The sequence below is a fragment of the Copadichromis virginalis genome, linkage group LG11, assembly GCF_057382275.1.
Source record: "Copadichromis virginalis isolate Kocher_CV1m ecotype Utaka linkage group LG11, C_Virginalis_male_GT1.1, whole genome shotgun sequence".
NCBI classification, from domain to species: Eukaryota; Metazoa; Chordata; class Actinopteri; order Cichliformes; family Cichlidae; genus Copadichromis; species Copadichromis virginalis.
Window position 1 is genome coordinate 16,979,337 of NC_140628.1, and position 18,512 is coordinate 16,997,848.

At 43.7% G+C, this 18,512-nt stretch overlaps 1 protein-coding gene across 1 annotated transcript in view; it reads left to right on the forward strand.

Annotated features, from left to right (window-relative positions):
- LOC146698301 (nuclear factor of activated T-cells, cytoplasmic 1-like) overlaps positions 1-18,512 on the forward strand; it is a 61,040-nt gene that overhangs the window by 24,530 nt on the left and 17,998 nt on the right. Inside the window, exons 7-9 of the mRNA XM_085473367.1 lie at positions 6,191-6,246; positions 8,291-8,423; positions 16,583-17,236. Coding sequence (XP_085329493.1) covers positions 6,191-6,246; positions 8,291-8,423; positions 16,583-17,236 — 843 coding nt within the window. The remainder of the gene's footprint in view (positions 1-6,190; positions 6,247-8,290; positions 8,424-16,582; positions 17,237-18,512) is intronic.

The window sequence follows — 18,512 nt, forward strand, 5'->3', positions numbered from 1 at the left end:
TGTGTACAGTATGTGTGTGTGTGTTTGCTGTTGTGTACCCGCTGCGGCTGCTAGCCTGCGGGCCTGTTTGCGTTGTTCGGTAGGAAGTGTTTGCAGTGAGTCATCCACAAAGGATTCCCTGTAGAAGAGGTGAATCGGAAAAGACAAGACCCCTTAGACAGTAGAGAGGGGGGAGAGGAATAGGAGGTGCGGAAATGGGCGGGGCTTCCGTAGAACTCTTGAGATATTGGCGCATAGAAATGATCAGATGTTATGGTCCAAAGTGGACTCGAAGACCACAGATCACTTTCCACACGCCCCCAGCGAAAGGTTTGTATGTATGGTTTTGCTCCATCAGATAGTGCAAGATATTCAGACTGTAGGAACATAGGTGCTCGTCTTCTGTTGCAGTTTAAAAACTCCTTTCAAGAGTAATTTTGTTGATAGTAATAATAATAACAATCTATGTCATTTTTGCTCTCTGCTCAGCACAGAGTAGTGCCTTTCCCAGAACCACAATATGGGCATTTGTGAAACTTTCCATCTTTTTTGCATTGTTGACTTTGCTTCAGTTTTCTGTTATTAGTATTGCGTTTTGTGTCTGTGTTTTTGGTATACCCAAACCGCTCTTTTGGCATTGGATTAGGAAGACATACCTGGCGCACCTATTGCAATGTGTGTTCTGGCTTGCCCTGCTTTCCATGGATGGAATGAGTGCTAAAGGCAGGGAAAATAGAGGCACAGACAGACAAACAGAGAGAGAGAGGGAGAGAGAGCAAGCTGGGGAAAGCCTACACTCTGACTCAGAGGGGAGGTAAGGGAATTCCCTGGTGAGCCGGATAGTTTTTACATCTGGTAGGACTGGAGCGTTGCCTGGAGCTCAGCAGCACCATGCAGCTTGGTCTGCAGCAGGGAGAAGTCTGGTCCTCTCTACCTCTGCCTCAGGCTGGAGAGAGGCTTCCTTAGCTCTAGCATAATCTGTAACTTTAGAACAACATGATCTACTACAGTAAGCTCGAGCTAATATTCCTCATGTGTAAAAGCTCCTCAGCATCGGACTGAAATGTTTGGATATTCATACCTTCATAGTTTGAAGAAGGCTATGACCTGAACTGCTAAGAGTTCATTCATGCACTGTTTATACTTGGCTGAACTCTTCCACCCTGGGCAAGTTTAAACACCAGACAAACTGGTCGATGTATTGTACTTGTAGCAGTATGTCTAGACTGTCCTTTGGCTTCAGGCTAGAATAACCTTCATGGCTCATACTGGCTCATAGTTCTGGCACTTTGACACGATAAGACCAACCTCCACCCCTGCTTCAGGCATGAGATTTGGGATCTTACTGTCTCATTAGGATGGTATACTGCCCTCAATTTCAAAATCAGTAATTATTTATCACTGCTAGAATGGTTTAAGCCAGCGGTCTCCAACCTTTTTTGCGCCACGGACCGGTTTATGCCTGACAATATTTTCACGGACCGGCCTTTAAGGTGTCACAGATAAATGCAACAAAATAAAACTAGTACCGGTACCGAAAAAAAGAAGATTTATTCATAACACACGTGAAAAGACCCAGGAAAACCGAGTTAACGATAAAAACGATAACAAAATAACACTGAAAACCGATAAAAACCCTGAAAACCATACATTTCACACCTGAGCCTCAACTTTCGCGGCCCGGTACCAAACGACTCACCGACCGGTACCGGTCCGAGGCCCGGGGGTTGGGGACCGCTGGTTTAAGCTCTCAAGCACCTTGCTAGAAGAGCATCATGAGGAATGTGTGAAATGGAAGTTTCTTATCCGCAGTTTAAAGCTATATTTGTGCAGTGGCTTTGAGAACATCTATACATTGTGTGTTAGCAGAAAAATGTTTACATTGTCCTGTGGCCTCTACACTTCTCTTTAGACATGTTTGAACATGTAATTGCCAGAAGAGTCTCTCGAACTGTGGAAAGATGGGCATTTTTGTTAGGGAAACATCTTAATATCCCTCCAGTTGATTAGAATAGTGATATACCTTAATGAAATGTGGCTCACTACATGGGTCTTTATGACCGATTTGGCTGCAAGCTGTTGGAGCGACCCTGCTCTGATATATCAAATGATCATCTACCTGCATTCTTTTTCACCATTCGCTCAGTTTCTAAGTGCGGTTCTCGCTGTGACTCTCGCTAGGCTGTGAAATAACATGCAACACACCATTAAGAGCAGCAAGCTTTGATGTCTTTCTAATGCTATCCACTCTACAAATACTATCCAAATGTACAAGTGCAGATGATCCTCCCACCGTCATTCTGAGTCTTCAGATCATTTTCAAACTCAGCGCCACACAGCTGGACTCTTAAAAAGAAGCATAAAATTTCACTCCGCTGACCGCCATCCTCCTCAGGCTACAACCCCAGGTCACGTCGGCTCACGCTTTCCCTGTTATACACCGAGAATAACTCACTTCCTGGCTATAAACCCATCATAAATCTACTGTCAAGTCGTAATTTATACGGAAGCCCCTCGATCTGAAGCAGACCCACATTTCTCCAATTTCACCAGGTCTTAGATTGGCAGAATCCAGTCGCTCCAGACGGGAAACGCAGCTGGGATCAGTCATGGTGGAATCCCTTTTGGGCTTTTTTGGCTTTGCGCCTCATTGGGCAACAAGGCGAATGCCGTGAAAAATGTGCATAAAATTACTGAAGCATTTTCATTCAAGGTGGCAATGGAGACACAATAAAATGGAAAATAAACTTGACATAGGTAAACAGGAAAGAGATATAAATACTCTAAAATAATCTTCTCTGGAAAAGAGACGTAGCTGCAGAATATGTCTGGGTTGTTTCACAAGACAACCTCCGCATTTAAGCGCGTGATTCATAGTTTCCATTCTCAAAAATCCTGAAGTGAACTTGGTCAGTGGAAGCTGTTTTGCACTACACAATGCTTTTTGGAAGGAAAAAAAAATCACCTTTGGCTGTCACTGTAAAAAAAAAAAGTTAAATTTAAAAAAGGAAAAAAGAAAACGCTCAAATGCTAAAACCTGTGAGTTCATTGGGAGGTCAGATACACTGTTACTCAGCTATCTAGGGTTCTTAACTTGGTAGGTAGTAACAAAAGAAGGACTATAGTATATAAAACTAGAAATAACACAAATGAAAGGTTTGGACTTTATGAGGTTTTTTACAACAGCAGCTCTGTTGCCAGGTTGTCACCAGGCAGGTACACGATATTGTTTGTTGTCAGGAACTGAAGAAGAAATGACTCGAAGAGGCCTCGCCCTACGTGCTGTCTTAGCTGCCTGATGAATGAACATGTTGTCCTGGTTGTGCAGTGCTAGTCTTTGTGGACCAGATTTGCAAGAGTGAGTCATATATAGAAAAGCTGCCTGGTTAACATTTGAGCACAAAGTCTAAAAATAAGCGTGCTTCCATTTGTCCATGTGCATGCATGTGTTCATTCACTTCTTTGTTTGACCAAGGCAAGATTATGCCGTACCTAGAGCTCTCCAGACACAGCTCTTATATGCCACTTATTGTTTTTGTGCTTCCCCTGTTATAATTCAAGTTGAAGGCCAGAACAAAGGTAAAGGATGCTGTGGTTGCATGTGTGCATATGTGTGCATCGGTGTGCGTGCATTACGCGTGGGTGGACTTTGCTTGAAAGAGGAGGTGTTGTCAGGAACAGAAGCGTTTTGCAGATGTTGCAGGGAAGATGGAGAGAATGGAAAGTCCTGTGGTTATCACCCAAACAGCATGCCACAGGTGGCCCCATCCCAATTCCATCAAACTCTTAGCTTTGCTTCATACGATGCAGTGTGATTTGAAAAAAGTTTGACAGAACAAACTGATTTAGAGCTACCAAAGGTGAGACAAAAAAAAGATCAAGAGGGAGGCAGAGAGAAAAGTTTGAAAAACATGTTTACTAGTGGAGGCTGGGGTTGACGTCGGAGTCTAAGGTTTCCCTCTTGGAGTGTCTCCCAGAGCGGAGGCGGGTGAGATTCCCTCTTGGTTCCCCTAGACGTAACATGAGGAACGCTCATCTCTGTCTGCCTCTGTCTCTCCCCTTTTCTCTGACCTTCCCTGAGCCTGTGCTTGCTCTAATCGCCCTTCCATACTCTGAACAACTACACTGCATTACCTTTGCCTCATTCTTTCATGTACCTCAATCATCTGCCACATGCACAGGATCACACACTGTGCCCCCTGGCTACTGCTATTCCCCAAGTCATGCACTTCATCTCCATTGCAGTGAGGTACATTTCTCCATATGCAACTTTTATTTCCACCCATTTCAAATACAAAAAAACCCTTATCTGATCTCTCCACCGTCTGTTTTTCTCTTCCCCCCATGTTTTAATATGGCCATTTTGGAAAGATATATCTACTGATGTTCACTCTCTGAATAATAAAGCTGACCACCCGCCCCCACTACCACATCTCACCAATAATAAGCCAGCCGTGACTGGAATCCTTTATTCTCTCGCTCTGTGCATGATGTGAAAAACATAATGCTTTGGGGGAAAAAACAAGGGTTTTACATCTTCCAGAGCTGCTGGGCTTTTGCTGTCGTTTATGTGGAAACTGTCTCTGATTATCTTATCTGATAGCTTCCTGCGCCTGACGCTGCAACTCTAGTTCTCTGTTTAATCTGCAAACTCCTACTTGCGCCTGTTAACATATAGTAGCACTGCCACACTACCCATCCATACAGTTGAGTCACCTGGTGTGCCACTGAAACAAAAGCTGTTCTGTGTCACTGTCATTCATGACAGCAGTAATGACTCATGGTTTCTGCTGAAAAAAGAAGGCGAAAAATTGCAGTGTGGTTGGTGTTGATTGCCGTAACAGAGCCCAGAGCGTCTGTTCACAAAGGTGCGGCGTGAAATCACAAAGAGGACGCAAAGAATGTGAACTGAGCTTCTGCAGGCTCCCAACAGCTGCAGCGGCACACAGGCCTTTTATTGCGAGGCAGCGAGGGGAAACCTCACCACAACAAGAAGAGAAGAAGGGCAGGGAAGAGAGGAAAAGAAGTAGGGGGAGCAAAATAGAAAAAGAAAAAAAATCTAATCAAGGGACAGAAATAGTGCAGAACTTTACAGAGACAGATGAAGAAAAGAGAGGATGCATTCCTTGTCGAACGTTAGAGAACAAACACAACCCGGCTCGTGGCTATACCAAAGCGGCTTCCCCTTTTTTTGTGCTTTGGTCCAAAACCTTAAAGTCTTCACTTCAGACTTAGATAAGCAACACATTCTTACATTGGAGCTGCAAAAATTGTTGAAATTGTTTTTAAGAAATGAAAGTTAATAAATTGTCAATTCACTAAGGAGCTCATCTGAAAGAAGAGGGACATATTTAGTTCATAATTAAATAATAAAATCTGAAAAATTCGACTAGAAGCAACTTAATAGAGTCAAAGTGCATTGAAACTGGTGTAGCTAGAGTAGAATAAGCAGGTGATCGATGGAGATTTTGGAGTTGATGTCCTGAACAACCTGGATCAGGTCGAGTTTCAATTGTCTCACGATGCTTTTTATTATACCGTAAAGACTCTACAGTATTAGAAAGAAACCCCAACACAACAATCAAGTGCTCTGTTTATGTTCCCTTATTATTCAAGACCTTGCATGTCATTGAATTTTAAATTCAATTCTGGGCTTAACGGGGAGCCAACATGGGAGAAATATGTGATCCAGAACTCTTTTTTAGTCCCAGTCAGAGTTCTGGATCAACTGAAGGCTATTCTGGGAGCTTTTAGGACAGCCTGATAATAATGAATTAGAATAGTCCAGCCTAGAAGTGATGCATGCATAAACTAGCTTTTCAGCATCACTGTGACACAGGATGTTTCTAATTTTAGAGATGTCAAAGAGGAGGGTGCGTGACAGACAGCCTGAAAGGGGGAGTGAAAAAACACTAGAGAGAACAGGAGCAGGTCTATTATAGGAAAGAATAGTGACAAAAACGTTTGAATGAGATGACTTTGGCAGTGTGAAAATGAAACTGATGAAATAAAAAGATCCAAAACAGCACATATCAACAAGAACTTGAGAGAACAGAATTTCTTTATTCAATTTCTGTCGAAACCGTGATGTTTTTTTTCCCCAAATCCAAAAGTCTGTAGCCACACTCCAAATGAGGTCCATCTCATCTATATGTTGATGCAGTTTGTAAGGGCCTCCGCTAAATAATGCATTTGTCTTTTTGCAAAACAGATGGGCATCATCTTTGGGAGACGGAAGCCAAAGTTGACAAGGACTCCATCAAATCAGTGAGTGCACCTTACCAGCATGATTTATTTGAAATGCTCGTGCCGTCTCCAGTCCCACCTTCCCGTGAGACTTTTTCTCCTTTTCCTCTCTCTGTCTTTTCCTCATCTGTCCCCTGTAATGATGTAACCTTTGCTAAGTTATTACAAATTGCAACATAGACAATGATGTTTAGCCGATGCAATCCTGAATGGAATTTTCACAAAATCTCCTTATCCTCTTGGAAGTAATTAGACGCAGGCTGTCATGTTGTTTTTGCATCTAATCCATGAAGATACACATGTATGGGTTACACACACACACACGCACACACACACACACACACACACACACACACACACACACACACACACACACACACACACAATCCTCCTAGCATAGCCAGACGTTTAGTTCACAGTGAGGTTTGCTGAATTGGGCTCAAACACTTCATCTACGTTGAGACCGTGCAGCCAAGTGCAAATCGCACCCTACCTGCTGCCTTTCATGAGGGTGGTAATGAGAAAATAAACCAGTGTACTCGTTTAACTGACGCTCAGTCGGACTGTTAATGTAGAAGCAAGCGAAAAGGGAATCGTCAACAGAGGGAATGAGGCAAATGTTTTTCTATGTGTCACAGGGAGCTGCCTGAGCTCTGGACTTAATTAAGATTTCATCAAGGTTCATTAGGCCTGCTTTTTACTGTGGACAGAGTCAAGAACAGAACCTGTTTGCTTGTGCAGGATGACAGTATGTTTTGAAATGACGATTCTTTTCATCAACTGTGTCAACCCACTGTAAACTAACTGAGGTGATTTACACTCGCACATAGTTAACTATCCCCAACTAAAGTCTGCAAGTCGGGATGTTTGTCGTTGGCTTGCCGCTGCTGTTTCGCTTGGGTAAATGACTCGGTTGCATCAGTAGGACAAATATGGAGTGTGGTGTCTAATTGCTCCGCAGGGCCGGCTGATGCGTGATGGCTAGAGTCCCGGATGCTGGAAAATTAGCAGTCAGCATTGATAAAACACAAATCTTACAGTGTGTTTGTAAATCTAATAAACAATTACTTAGAGACAGCGAGCGAGAACAGGCCCTCTTCTTATGCCAGCTGCGACTAGACTACTCTAAAGTGCTCCAGTCTGACTGCCTGCTCGACTGTGTTTTTATTGCCATCGAGAGTGTGCTAACTTTCACGGGGTTGGGAAGCGAGGGAAAGCGGCGCGCACGCACTTAACACCCTAAAGTCTGCCACCTGCATGTTTTTCTTTGTCATTATCTGGAGGGTAGACTGGTGCTGAGCTCACCTCTGACTTCCCCCCACCAACCCGTCCCTCCCACCTTCCTTCAAGTGTGGCAATGACCAACAGAAACCTGCTCTCTGTCGAAAAATGCCTCACTCTGAGCCTGTTTAGATCTAGAGGAGAGTCACAGCTGCCCCGGGATCATTTTTTTTGCAATGTTCTCAATATATTTGCAAGTTCATATCCATACAGACTTGCTGTGGTGTATCGATGCAGAGGAGGCGAGCAGGCAAGCCAGCAAAGGCACAGCTGTACAAACAAATAAGCTGGCTGCCTCCCTCCTCTCGTGCAGTACAGGGACGATGCTAAAGCTCCTGGGTTTTCCTCAGAGACAAACACAGGCACTGGACCAACCTCTTGAGCTCTCGTGCTGCATCTACACAGTCCAGACGTGCTCATTTAGACCTGCTCCCAGTCCAGCCTCTTGGAAACAGTATCCTGAATACTGGCCAACTGCAAAACAAACATAGCTGTTGATTAACCTCTTAATTCCCACAGGTGTACAGTCATTATAAACCCATGCTGTGTAGTCTTTCCAGTCTTTTGAATTTGCAGAACTTCCTTTGAAAATATCATGGTGATCCCAAGCTTTCCAAAGATGCAAAAACGCCTCAGCCTAAATTTGAGACAAAGCAAGAAATAAAAAGTTTAAACTACAAAGCACAAAGTACTAAAAAGAAGTTGGTTATTTAAGAGGAAGTGTGAAAATCAAAATGACGTCTCACACCTGAGTTTTTATTATCATATCATATTTCTGTTTTAGAACGCTCTTGTTGTGGAGATCCCGCCATATAGAAACCAGAGAATATCCAGCTCGGTGCAGGTTAACTTCTACGTCTGCAACGGCAAGAGGAAGAGGAGCCAGTCCCAGCGCTTTACCTACCTTCCTCCAAATGGTAATAATCATCCACCCACCCTTTCTATTACCAGTGACACTGCAACACGCCTATGCTTTGCACAAGCTGCACGCTTTGCGTTCTTTATTGCAACTGTGTGCCTTTTCACATCTTGACAGCCATTCGTCCTATTTTACCTCAGCCGTTAAAGTGCTACGTGAAATTTGTAGCCCCCCTTTTTTTTTGTGAATGTTTTTGACGTTGTAAGTGGCAGCACTTGGCTGAAGCCTCTGAGCGAGTGCAGGAGGTGTGAAGTGTGTTTATTCTGCAGTGACAGCACGTTCCCCAGCCATGAGGTGCACCTACTGAGTGACAGAGCCTCCGAGCACTGTTGATGTAGAGGAGTCAATCTCCCAGCGACCTGACTTTCACACCCGGCCCCACACATTCTCTTCCAGCACACTTATGAATTGACAAAAAAACATCCACGCACACACACACACACACAGCCAGCCATTGCTTTGCCATATCATTCATGTAGCAACCTGAAAACCCAGAAATACCTCTGTCTGTGTGTGTGTGTGTGTGTGTGTGTTTATCACAAGCCTCAGTGTTTATAGATGGCTTTCACGTTGGAATTTGAAGAATGTATTGTTAAGAGTTAAAAAGTTCAGCCTCGAAATTACATTGCGAGCTATTTGCTCTTCACAGTAGGCACAGGTGAAATATCATCTTCAGTATCGCTTTCAAGCATCCCACGAGAATAGCATTATTTTATTGCGCCGGTTTGCTCTGTCAAGCCGCAGCTTTCCAAATATGGTGCCATAGTAAGTCCTTTGCTTGTTGGTCTGCTGAGAAGCGGCACCGACGCAGTTAAGAGCTTTTCAAGACACCGGAGAACTCTTCTGCCTCTTTAAACAGTAGTTGCTGAAGGCAGACTTAGCAAATGCTGCAGCTCATTTGCTCGAGTCGGTTTTGGAATTCTAACCAGTAACCGTGCCTTTACAAGGCACGCATTCCCCTTGTGATAACCAGCGAAATCCATTAGATCATAACAGTGGTATCTTGTTTTCATTGATCAGAGCCTAATGGGTCTAATGCTTCTGGGATAGCAGGCAAGCAATGTGTTTAAAGACCAGAGCTGTTAATAAGATGTGACATTTAGATTATCAGCAGATGCATTTATGGCCTCGGGAGATAAGTGATCAGGATTTTGGATGAGGCTCTGAGAACAAATAGAGCACAGCCCTATTTGGAGATGCCTGATAATATGATGAACAAGTGCATTGTGGGTAACCGGACAAGTGTGGGACAAGACAAACTGTGGCCATATATAGCTGCTCATCCGTTTCATATAGAAAGAGACAGAGAGAAAAGGAGATGCAAAGGCTTTTCAACATCCACGGCGCATCTCAAAGTCAGTTCTCTGAGCGTGCACGCAGCTCTAATTAAAAGATGGCTTGTTGTGTTCTTTCCTTTGCTGCCAAATAAACCACAAGTACAGCGTGGACCACACAAGCGGGGCCCATGTCTTGTCAAAGAAGTTTAATTAACTTACAAGTGTTACAGCCAAAGCGACCACGACAAGGGTTTTGAGTTCTATTTTCAGATACAGCATACGCATTAAAAAAGTACAGCTGATCATATGAAAAACAGAGACTCTGTTGGGAGATAGCAGGTGAAGCAGAACACAGAGCTTGAGTTCCATAGTTGTGATCTACCTGGTAAAAACTTTGGTTTTATTTTTTGACCACAATGTTAAAATTGTTCTAATTATCACAGACTGTGCACAGTGATGATGACTGCAATAGTTTCACAGTTTCAATACTGCAGCAGAGAATGAGGAAACCCTAGTGAAGCTGTTTGCTTTTGAGGGTTTCAGTGTGTGTGTGTCAACAGTGAGTGAAACAACCAACACTGCGGCCATGTACTCGGGGTGGGCTGCGGAGGAGAACACCCACACACACGCATAGACACACATTGCTGTCGACACTTTTTTTACTTCTTCTTTTTTTGCTCGCTCGTATGAAAAGACTCTTCCGGCCCTGTGTCCCACTTCAAGCACAGTTGTGGTCTCTGACGTTGTTTAGAAAGAACATTTCTTTCACACTCTGCTGTCTGTTCATCTATAAAAAGCAAACCAAAACCTTAAAATAGCCCAACTTGTTTAAAACAGCGGAAGGATGAAGCAAACACTCTCTGGGACCCAGATGCTAGTGAAAACCACCTTTATTTTCCATTCAGGTCATGTGACCATCTTGTTATTCTTTGACACTAAATCATATGTGGTTGGCAATACTGCGGCTAAACATTGATACCTGCATTTGAAGAACAAAACACATCTGGAGGGGGGGGATAATAAAACAAACAAACTGTTTGCTATATTTTGCCCCGCAAGTACACCAGACATATTAACAGGCATCATTATTTCAGCAGATCTGTATGTTCACTGCCTCTGTTGTTAATTAAGAAGTTTATATTAGGCCCGTCAGATGCAGTGGAAAGATAGCAATAGATGGATGCTGTGGAATTTTGAGACATTGCCATGCTAATATAGTGCAAAAAAATGGACATGCTCTATGTAAGTGAGGAAGAGGTAAATTGTGTATACAAAGCAGGAAACTGTTAGAGGAAGTGCCAAATACTGCAGTTCCTTTAGGCTGGCTGCTAAGGAAGGTAATAATTCAGTTCAGTTCAATTCAATATAGTTATACAGCGCCAAATCACAACACAACACAGTCATAGTCACAACAGTTGCCTCAAGGTGCTTTATATTGTAAGATAGGCCCTACAATAATACATACAGAGAGAAACCTAGCAATCATATGGCCCCCTATGAGCAAGCACTTTGGTGACAGTGGAAAGGAAAAACTCACTTTTAACAGGAAGAAACCTCCAGCAGAACCAGGCTCAGGGAGGGGCGGCTGTCTGCCGCAACCTGATGGGTCGGTAATACCAATAGACTTAAATTTTAGCAGAAATAGTGCAAAAACTGTTTTGGTCTGTATGTCTAATTCCTCATTTCTGACTATACGGGCAAACGTGGCTCCTGGTCGTTGTGTCCTTGGGCAAGACACTTTACCCTCCCGCCTACTGGTGTTGGCCAGAGGGGCCGATGGCGCGATATGGCAGCCTCGCTTCTGTCAGTCTGCCCCAGGGCAGCTGTGGCTACAACTGTAGCTTGCCTCCACCAGTGTGTGAATGCGAGAGTGAATGGTATTGTAAAGCGCTTTGGGTGCCTTGAAAAACGCTATATAAATCAAATCCGTTATTATTATATAAAATTTATGTATCACATTATGTTAAGGCTTAAAGTTTCATTATTTGGGACAACTGTGACTGACATTTGGCTGCTGCTAGCTGGACTCTTAGCTGTCTGCTAGGCTAAACTGGACTTCTCTGTCCTGATTGTGGTGTCGCTCATATGACTTTCTGTGCACACAATTGCATCAACGGCATATCTAAGAAGTCTGCGTTCCAGTTTTGGTGAGTAAAATTTCAGTATATTATTTATATGCTTGCAGTTAGAAGGTATCTCAGGAGACACCCTTGATAACCAAACTTCATAGTATTAGTTGATAATTCAACAACCAAACTACTAGTCCAAATATAGTCATGTTTTACATCAAAAGGCTATCCGGTCTTTAAGTGATGACGTGATGAATCCTGCTTCCGGGCTCAAACTACTCTGCGTTTAATAAGGCTGTTGTGCTTTTATCATGTTTTAATGCTTTGTATCTTGTTCTATTTAATCTCAACAAGCCCCTAAAAACAGTCAGTGATCACTGTCGGCCTCTCTCGGTTTTTGTTACCACTCTTCAATTTAAAGCTGAGTTTTTTAAACCTTACAATGTAATTACAGCTCAGCCCATGCAGCAGTATATTAATGACTAACCTCGTATTGTGGATGGATTATCTAAGTTGTTTTCCTGACTGAAGTTTGATCCGTTTACAGCATCCTGCCATGAGATTGTATTTGCACCTAACCATCGGGAACCCTCACCTAAACTTTTATTGAGTGGAAAAAAGTCCTCCGTTTGTTAGCGTTCATCCTCCAGCTTTACTGTTTATATTATGTTAACATAGATGTGTTGCTAGCGATCACGTAGCACATCATTATATACCAGCTAGCCCAACTTCAGTAACCCTACAAAACTCACTGCTGTTTAGTTTTCTGTCTTCATTTATGTTGGAAGTGATAGCAGAGCTGTACGTCTTAATTTGTTTCAGAAATCCCTCAGTCTGAACATGGTATATTATATTTAGATGGAAGCTAGCGAGCTAACTCCCTGCTAACTTCTAACTCCGTTAAACTTCTTCATGGATGCCTGGATGTTAAACTTAATTGTTACACCTGGTAGAGCAGCCACACTGATCATTTTATTACAGATGAAAGAATTTAGACAGTTTTTCAACTCTCAGTAATGCTGCAGTGATCGTTTGACTTGGAGACCTGCAGCAGTGTTTGGGCCCAGACATAGCTAATGACGTTAGACTTAAAGACCAGATAGCTATATTTTATGATATACATGATATACACAAAGCAACCCCCGCCTGTGTCCAAGTGAATACAAGAACTTGACCTTTCCCTTTACAGAACAAAATAAAGATTTTTTTTAGAATCTTTAGAAAAAAAGAGTTATACCAGTTATGGAAAAAATGTTTCTCCATTGGGATGAACTGATTATGAGGTATAGGTGCATTTAGCCGATGAGTCGAGAAGACTGCTATTGTTTAAATAGCAGCAGCATTTGCGGTTGAAGCCTAAGTGCCTGTCTGTGATGATGAGATGTACATGCAGAACAACTGTCGTCTGGTTCCCAGAATGAGCTTCCCTTTTCCGAGCTCCCGTCCAATAATTCTTGCGTGTGTAGAGATGTGACGTGTTGCTCTTGAAACAAGAAACAGTTTTCACCAACCACATTAAACAACAAATGCTAAAAAAATGCTGGCAGTGACCAAAGCTCGGGCGAAGAACTTCTCGGAACCCCTTTATTTTTACAGGCCGTTTGGAGATTCCTCTGTAATATCAAGTTCTATTCTTAACGCAAATGGCTGCCTACTCTCTCCCACCATCACTGCATCAGTCTGTGGTTGGAGCTGGAGAGGGTAGAGCCAGAAACATGTTCTGTGACACATACAGGAAAAGTTAATGAGCCACACGTTGATCTTTTGTTGTAAATATTTGCACAGTCATGTTTTTCTAAAGAAAAAAAAATCTGGACAATGACTGAACTGTTTCTGTCAGGTCTGCAGCTTTGGGTGTTTTTACACTAACCTACAGTATACCAAAGCCCACGGTATGCTGTGTGTCCAGATTGCCTACACAGTGGGACATGGTGCATGAGGTACCTTTGAGTTAATGAACTACCACCTGCTCCATGTTAAATGTCACGGGAGATTCATGCCGATAGTATGAGGTGTGTCCAGAATTTCTTAAAATGTTTTTCACAGTGGCATAATAGTATCATATTTTACCAGTGGAAAAGAGTGTTAGAACCTAAAATACCTCTTGAATTCGTCCAGAAGTACAGATGCTCTTCTTTAGAAAGTGTTTTATAAAGCTCACATAAGCCGTGCTTGCTTTTTTTAATGAAATAAACAGATACAGACACACATCACTGTCCCTATTCCCAACAGAGGAAACAAGTGCTCAGTAAAATACCTAGATCATTCCTGATCAGTTCAATACAAGCAGACAGAAGGGAAAACTGCCAGAAATGGAGAGAAAACCATGTGCGGAGCATCAACAGTCTGTGGGCCATAACCCACAGGTTGGGAGGAAATAGAAGCCAGCTGAAGTTGCACTGGGCCCGGTGAATCTGTTTTCTCAGTTCTCATATAAAGTTGAAATGAGACATAGAGATGGACCAAGCTGGAGGAAACACGTCTGTTTATAAATCGAGGAGGGAGGAGTATGAATTTTGGAGAAAATGTTTGCAACTTTGGAGAACAGGCAGGTGGAGGTTTTGCTTAATGTAAAAAACAATGCTTAGAATTTCCTTTACTCTTAATGAACAGCCTTTTCCGACATAAGTCAAACATGTCAAACAGCCGTCCCATTATGCTGAATGCGAAATGAGGAATGGCGTTGCACCAGGCCCAAATGTGGATTCAAGGACAACTTGATTAGAACTTGGTTTTAAAAGGTCAAGGTCACGGTGAGCTTACAAAACACATGTTGGGCTATAACGCCAGACTTTATACACTAATTATGACACAATTTCGTAAAAATGTCTAATAGGATGAAAAGATAAAGCTGTAAAAACACTCTTTCTGGCAGCTGGTCAATGTCATAATCCAAGAATAGAAGACAGCGAGGTTGCAATTGCTGTATATGTCACATGTGCTCAGATACTTAAATAATGACAGCAATCTTTGGTGAAAGGCATCTGTACATGCAATAAATTACTCTGGACGTATGCAACTTTCATATATTGTAATTATTTTATTTTTTTCATTTAACTTTTGCAAGGAGACATTTGAAACAAGATATCAGTTTTCAGGATCCGTTAAGCGCGATGTTCTTTAAATATTTAACGGGACTTTTGTTTTTTTGACTGATTTCATAAGGCAGAAGGTTAAATGTGTTTCAAATTAGAGGCAGCAATGCAGATCGGGACCCCAAGCTAAAATATGAAAATGGTCTCATTTTATGACATTTCCACTCTGATATCACACCCTCGGCTCCTTGGCACACTTCTGTCCATTCACACCAGAGAAAAAGGCACAGGAGACAAAGGCAATCTGGAGGGAAGTAACTGTGGATGTTGTGTGAGCATGTGACTCACTTGTTATTCCCCAGGCCATGGAGAGGAGGCCTGTGCATCATGGGACTCGCCTCACCGTGCTGCCCCAGACACCAAGCCTGGTCTCTGGGCTCTGAAAGCAGACAAGGCTGACGTAAATGTGTTCCCTGCCACGTTATCGCTGCTCTGTAGCTCGGCACCCCGGAGGCTACAGACGCGTTTGGTGCCTTTTCAGACCAAACTCTCACATACCTAGATGTCTTTTTTTTTGACACAGTAAGGGACAATTTGCCTTTTTTTCTGTCAGAGAAAGGTTCTATTATGTACAAAAATCATACACACAGACATCTTATTCATATTGACAGCTTCAAGTAAATGTCACTACGAAGTACATTTAGCCAAAAACTTTTAATGGCTGGCACCAAACAGTCACCACACCCATTAACACATTTTAACAATTGCTAGGAATAAACAGTATGTCCATTGTGACTCAGAAGCCTTTGCTGTGCATTTGGGTATCTTAACACGGGCCTATTACTTTTGTGCTGGCACAGCCTGTGCATGTGTACTTATATAATAACTCAGCAGTGAGCTTGTTAATATGGATCCCTCTCCGTCACTCAACCCGGTCCATAAACACGCCGCTGTTTATGAAGGCTTCGGATTGTGATTGAAATTTTCAATTAATAGAAAACCTTTCTTGACAGTGAAGAGGAAGTATGTGATACCTGTCAGTCAGAAGTAATCAGGAAACAACGCAGACAGTCTGCACTGGATTAGAAGTTAGAAGGGAGCAGGCAGGATGATCAAATGGGGTCACTGCACTCTCTGCATTAGCTGAGGTCTGAAGCTCCTGAAACCACAGGCACAGCTCTGCAACCTCTTAAGCAGCTCAGGCAGCCTAATCAAAATCAAATCATCTCCTTTTTTTCACCCCCCCGCCCCCCTCCCCTCCCCTCCCCCACCCCACCACCACCACTATCCTTTTGGTCCTGAGAGAAACAATTACTTCTGGAGTGTGGAGGAAACCTGGGGGTCCAGAGCAGCAGCAGCAGCAACAGCAGCAGCACTCCACTGCTTTAAAGTACTTTTATTGGATATCAGAGCTGGAGGAGAGTCCAAAGAAAATAGGTCCTATTCATTATTAGAGCCAGCTGTGGCTTTCCACACTGATGACTCATCCATTTTTCTTTCCTCCCTATTCTTTTGCTTTTTTTCACGGTGTGGTAAAGATGGGTGGCAAAAGAGGAGGCGTAAGGATTTCTCTGTTACAGGACTCTGCCAAGTTGACGCTGAGCCCAGATCCACTGGTGGTTGTTTGTTTGGATTATAAAGGGTATCACAGGCGCAGTTCTGCCTGCTCGATGCTTTACTCAGCCTCAGTCATATGCTCACTGCGCCACGTGGATTCCCTGCACGTTTTATAACCTCTCCTTTCTTTCTTTCTTTCTTTCTACTTTCCCCCATCAGTGCCGATCATAAAGACAGAACCCCACGATGAATATGATTCTCTGGGTACCGTGGGGCTCTCCATGCATTCCACTCCTTACTACAGCCAGCCAAGACTCACTCCCATCATGCCTGTGGCTGACCCTGAAGCCTGCCTGGTTGGGGGCTACCCTTCGTGCCCACCTCGCCATGCTGCCATGCCATCGTCACCCCCCAGTTCAAGCCCCACCCTTCATGACCTGTCTCCTGTGGCATTCAGCAAGTGCCTCCCCAACAGCCCCACCCACGCAGCAGCACCACCGGGACCCATGGTAGCGCCCCCTATTCAGGACAACCCTGGCCACCCTAATCTCGCCCACCCATCTTCGCCAGATAACAACTCTTCTCTAGGGTTGCTCCACTCCCAGGGTAGCCCCAACCACCTCAACAGCCCAGGACGCCATAACTACCACCCTATCTATACCAACAGCAGCCCCTCATCTTCCCCAGCGTCCCACCCTTCCACTCCAGTTGGGCCTGCGGAGAGCCCATTCGTTCAGGCCTACAGCCCAGTTGGCTCAGCCCAAGCTGGAGGGAGGTCACCAAGCTTGCTACCTGAGGATGCCAGCCCACCTTCGATGGCCATCACCGTCAAGCAGGAGCCCCAGGAACTGGACCAGATGTACCTAGATGACGGTGAGTTCCTGCAGTGTATGCACATTATCCAGAATAATAACTAAATAAAGTTATACGTTTCTCTTTATGAGATCACTGTCCGTGCCAAAATTGGCTGTTTGGGCAACACATCACATTTATTTAACAGCTTTTTCTTATCTGCAAGCCCTCACGCACGGCCGCACCCTATTGCACCTCAGAGTATTTCCTGAAAAAAATTCTGGCAGCATATTTACGTCAGATTTGTTTAATTTTAGGCCCAGCGGATTTATTTGCTTTTGGTTTTAATGTGCCGGCCAGCTTATGTTGTCCGAATGGCCGCTTGACTTTCAAAGGGTAAATTGCCTTGATGGGATTTTGAAACAATCTGTCAAAACATCACAGCACTGGGGTCAGCCGGGGTGCAGCCGAACAAAAACAGTGGCACACGCGTAGCGATCCAAACTGTTGACACAACGACTAATGAAGGAAGCAAAACAATGGGTAGGGGTTTCCTGAGCCGGCCCACCCCCTCCTCATCACCACCCCCAAATATCTGGGAGGGATGCTGGGACGCAGGAGGCAGAAGCTTTGTTTTCCCGTCATTTCCCCACGGAGTCCACACCATGCAGTTGTCGTCATCAGGGGAGACTGTGGGGTCACCAGTCTCCCTCTAGCAATGAAACCAGTCACACCCAAGAGACCATATGGTTGGGTTTATTGCCTCCTGTGTCCATCGCACATTGTGTCTCTAAGGGCAGCAACCTGTTATCTGTGTTAGCAGAAGCTCCACTTGCTGTTATGATATATATCCATAGAGCACATCCCTGGCATCCAGCCAGCTTGACCTGTTAAAATCTGCCTGCAAACTACTAGAGGTGGTGGAGAGGGGAGGGAGGCGCCACCGCATTGAACTCAGGAATATCACCCTTCCTGTGCACCTTTTGTTCAGTAAACTAATGTTGTTGCATGTGTGTGTATGAGCTCATACGCATTCACTCAACAGCTCTGGGAGTACAGGGGTGATAGGCATGAGGGGACCTGGGGAGTTTTGCTGTGGAACTGTAATTGAGTTGAAAAGCAGTTGTCAGCATATCTGTCAGTCTTGATGAGTCCCGTTAGTCATTATCTCATAAACAGACAACACAGACACAGGAGGGATGTCTGCCCCTTATCAGCTCTATAAACTGATTTGAAACTTTCTCTTTCCTCTAAAAAAAACAACAAAAGTAAATAAATCTTTTAGACTTTTTCCTCTTTGAATTCATACAAATCTGGACTGTCTGGAGATGTAAGCTGAATCCTTTCTTGTTGCTTT